Consider the following 1195-nt stretch of genomic DNA (forward strand, 5'->3'; position numbering starts at 1 on the left):
GTATGCAGACGTTAATGAGCGTCACCGCTCCCCCACCTCCCTCCGGCCTATAAAAAGGGCCGCCTCTCATCGTCTCTCTCACACACAAACCCTAGCGCCTCTCTCCCCAACCGTAGTCGCCACCATCTCAAGAGTCGACGCCATGTCTAGTAGAGGCGGAGGCCGAGCTCGTGGTCGTGGCTGCGGCAGAGCTGCACGCTCGCCATCGCCTGCGACGCTGTCGTCTTCATTGTTGGACATGCAGGAGGAGGAGCGGCATGTGCTGTTCGAGTTCGTCGTCATCCTCAAGGGCGACCCACACGCCATCCAGAGGTTGCCGGACACCTTCGCCGATTTCGTCGCCGGCGACGGGTGCCCGGGCTCGCTGCATCTGCGGGAGGTTGCCTGCGGCTGCTGTCGGTGGATCCTCGACGTGATCTACGACGTGCATGGCAAGATGTACCTCCACATCAGTTGGGAGAAGTTCGTGCGCTACCACCGCCTCGAAGCCAACTTCGTGCTCATGTTCTCCTACCTTGGCGAGAGGGACATGAGCGTCAAGGTGTTCGACGAGACGCGTTGCCGCCGGCACTACCACGGCGAAACCACCGAGGAGGACGACAAGTGAAGTATTGTTTCTTCGCAGCGAAAATATGCATGGAGGTTTCTGGTTGTTCTTCCTCAAAAGAACCAACAAGGGCACCGTCAACAGCTGGATTTTCCAGTTTGAGTGACTGGGTGTGCCTGCGAGTGTTTTTTCTTGGCAGCGAACACACGAAATCTTCGATGCCTGGTCTAGTTAGATTTAGTTATTTTGCAATGTTTTATATTTGTGTCAACCATGATTTAAACTATGTATTAGTTTGTGGAAAACCATGTTCCAAATTATATCTTCGTGTAAATCACGTTCCCAATTATATATTAGTTTGTGGAATGTTTTTACTCTTTATTGAAATAAAAATGCAAAAATCAAAAAAAAGTATTTTAATATTTGGGAGCGGTATGAACAAAACACGTCCCCAAACCTCGATCCGACGCGAACAAAACACGTCCCCAAACGTTCGATCCGGCGCCGTTTGGGAAACGGTTTGGGGACCCGACTGAAGATGCTCTAAGCATCAGAGAACTCAAGTAAGTAACATGAACAGCGACAAACAAGTTGGCGGGTTGTCTCACTGACATGTGAGGCCACATGTGGCGGCAAACATACTTGTGC

General features: G+C 51.4%; 1 protein-coding gene across 1 annotated transcript; it reads left to right on the plus strand.

The window, feature by feature from the left end:
- The first annotated feature begins 238 nt into the window (after positions 1-238).
- Positions 239-607, plus strand: LOC127339310 (B3 domain-containing protein Os03g0212300-like). The gene has a single exon (XM_051365179.1). It carries the CDS (start codon positions 239-241, stop codon positions 605-607), a length of 369 nt encoding a protein of 122 aa, XP_051221139.1.
- Positions 608-1195: the final 588 nt, after the last annotated feature.

The sequence above is a fragment of the Lolium perenne genome, chromosome 1 (genome assembly GCF_019359855.2).
Source record: "Lolium perenne isolate Kyuss_39 chromosome 1, Kyuss_2.0, whole genome shotgun sequence".
NCBI lineage: Eukaryota > Viridiplantae > Streptophyta > Magnoliopsida > Poales > Poaceae > Lolium > Lolium perenne.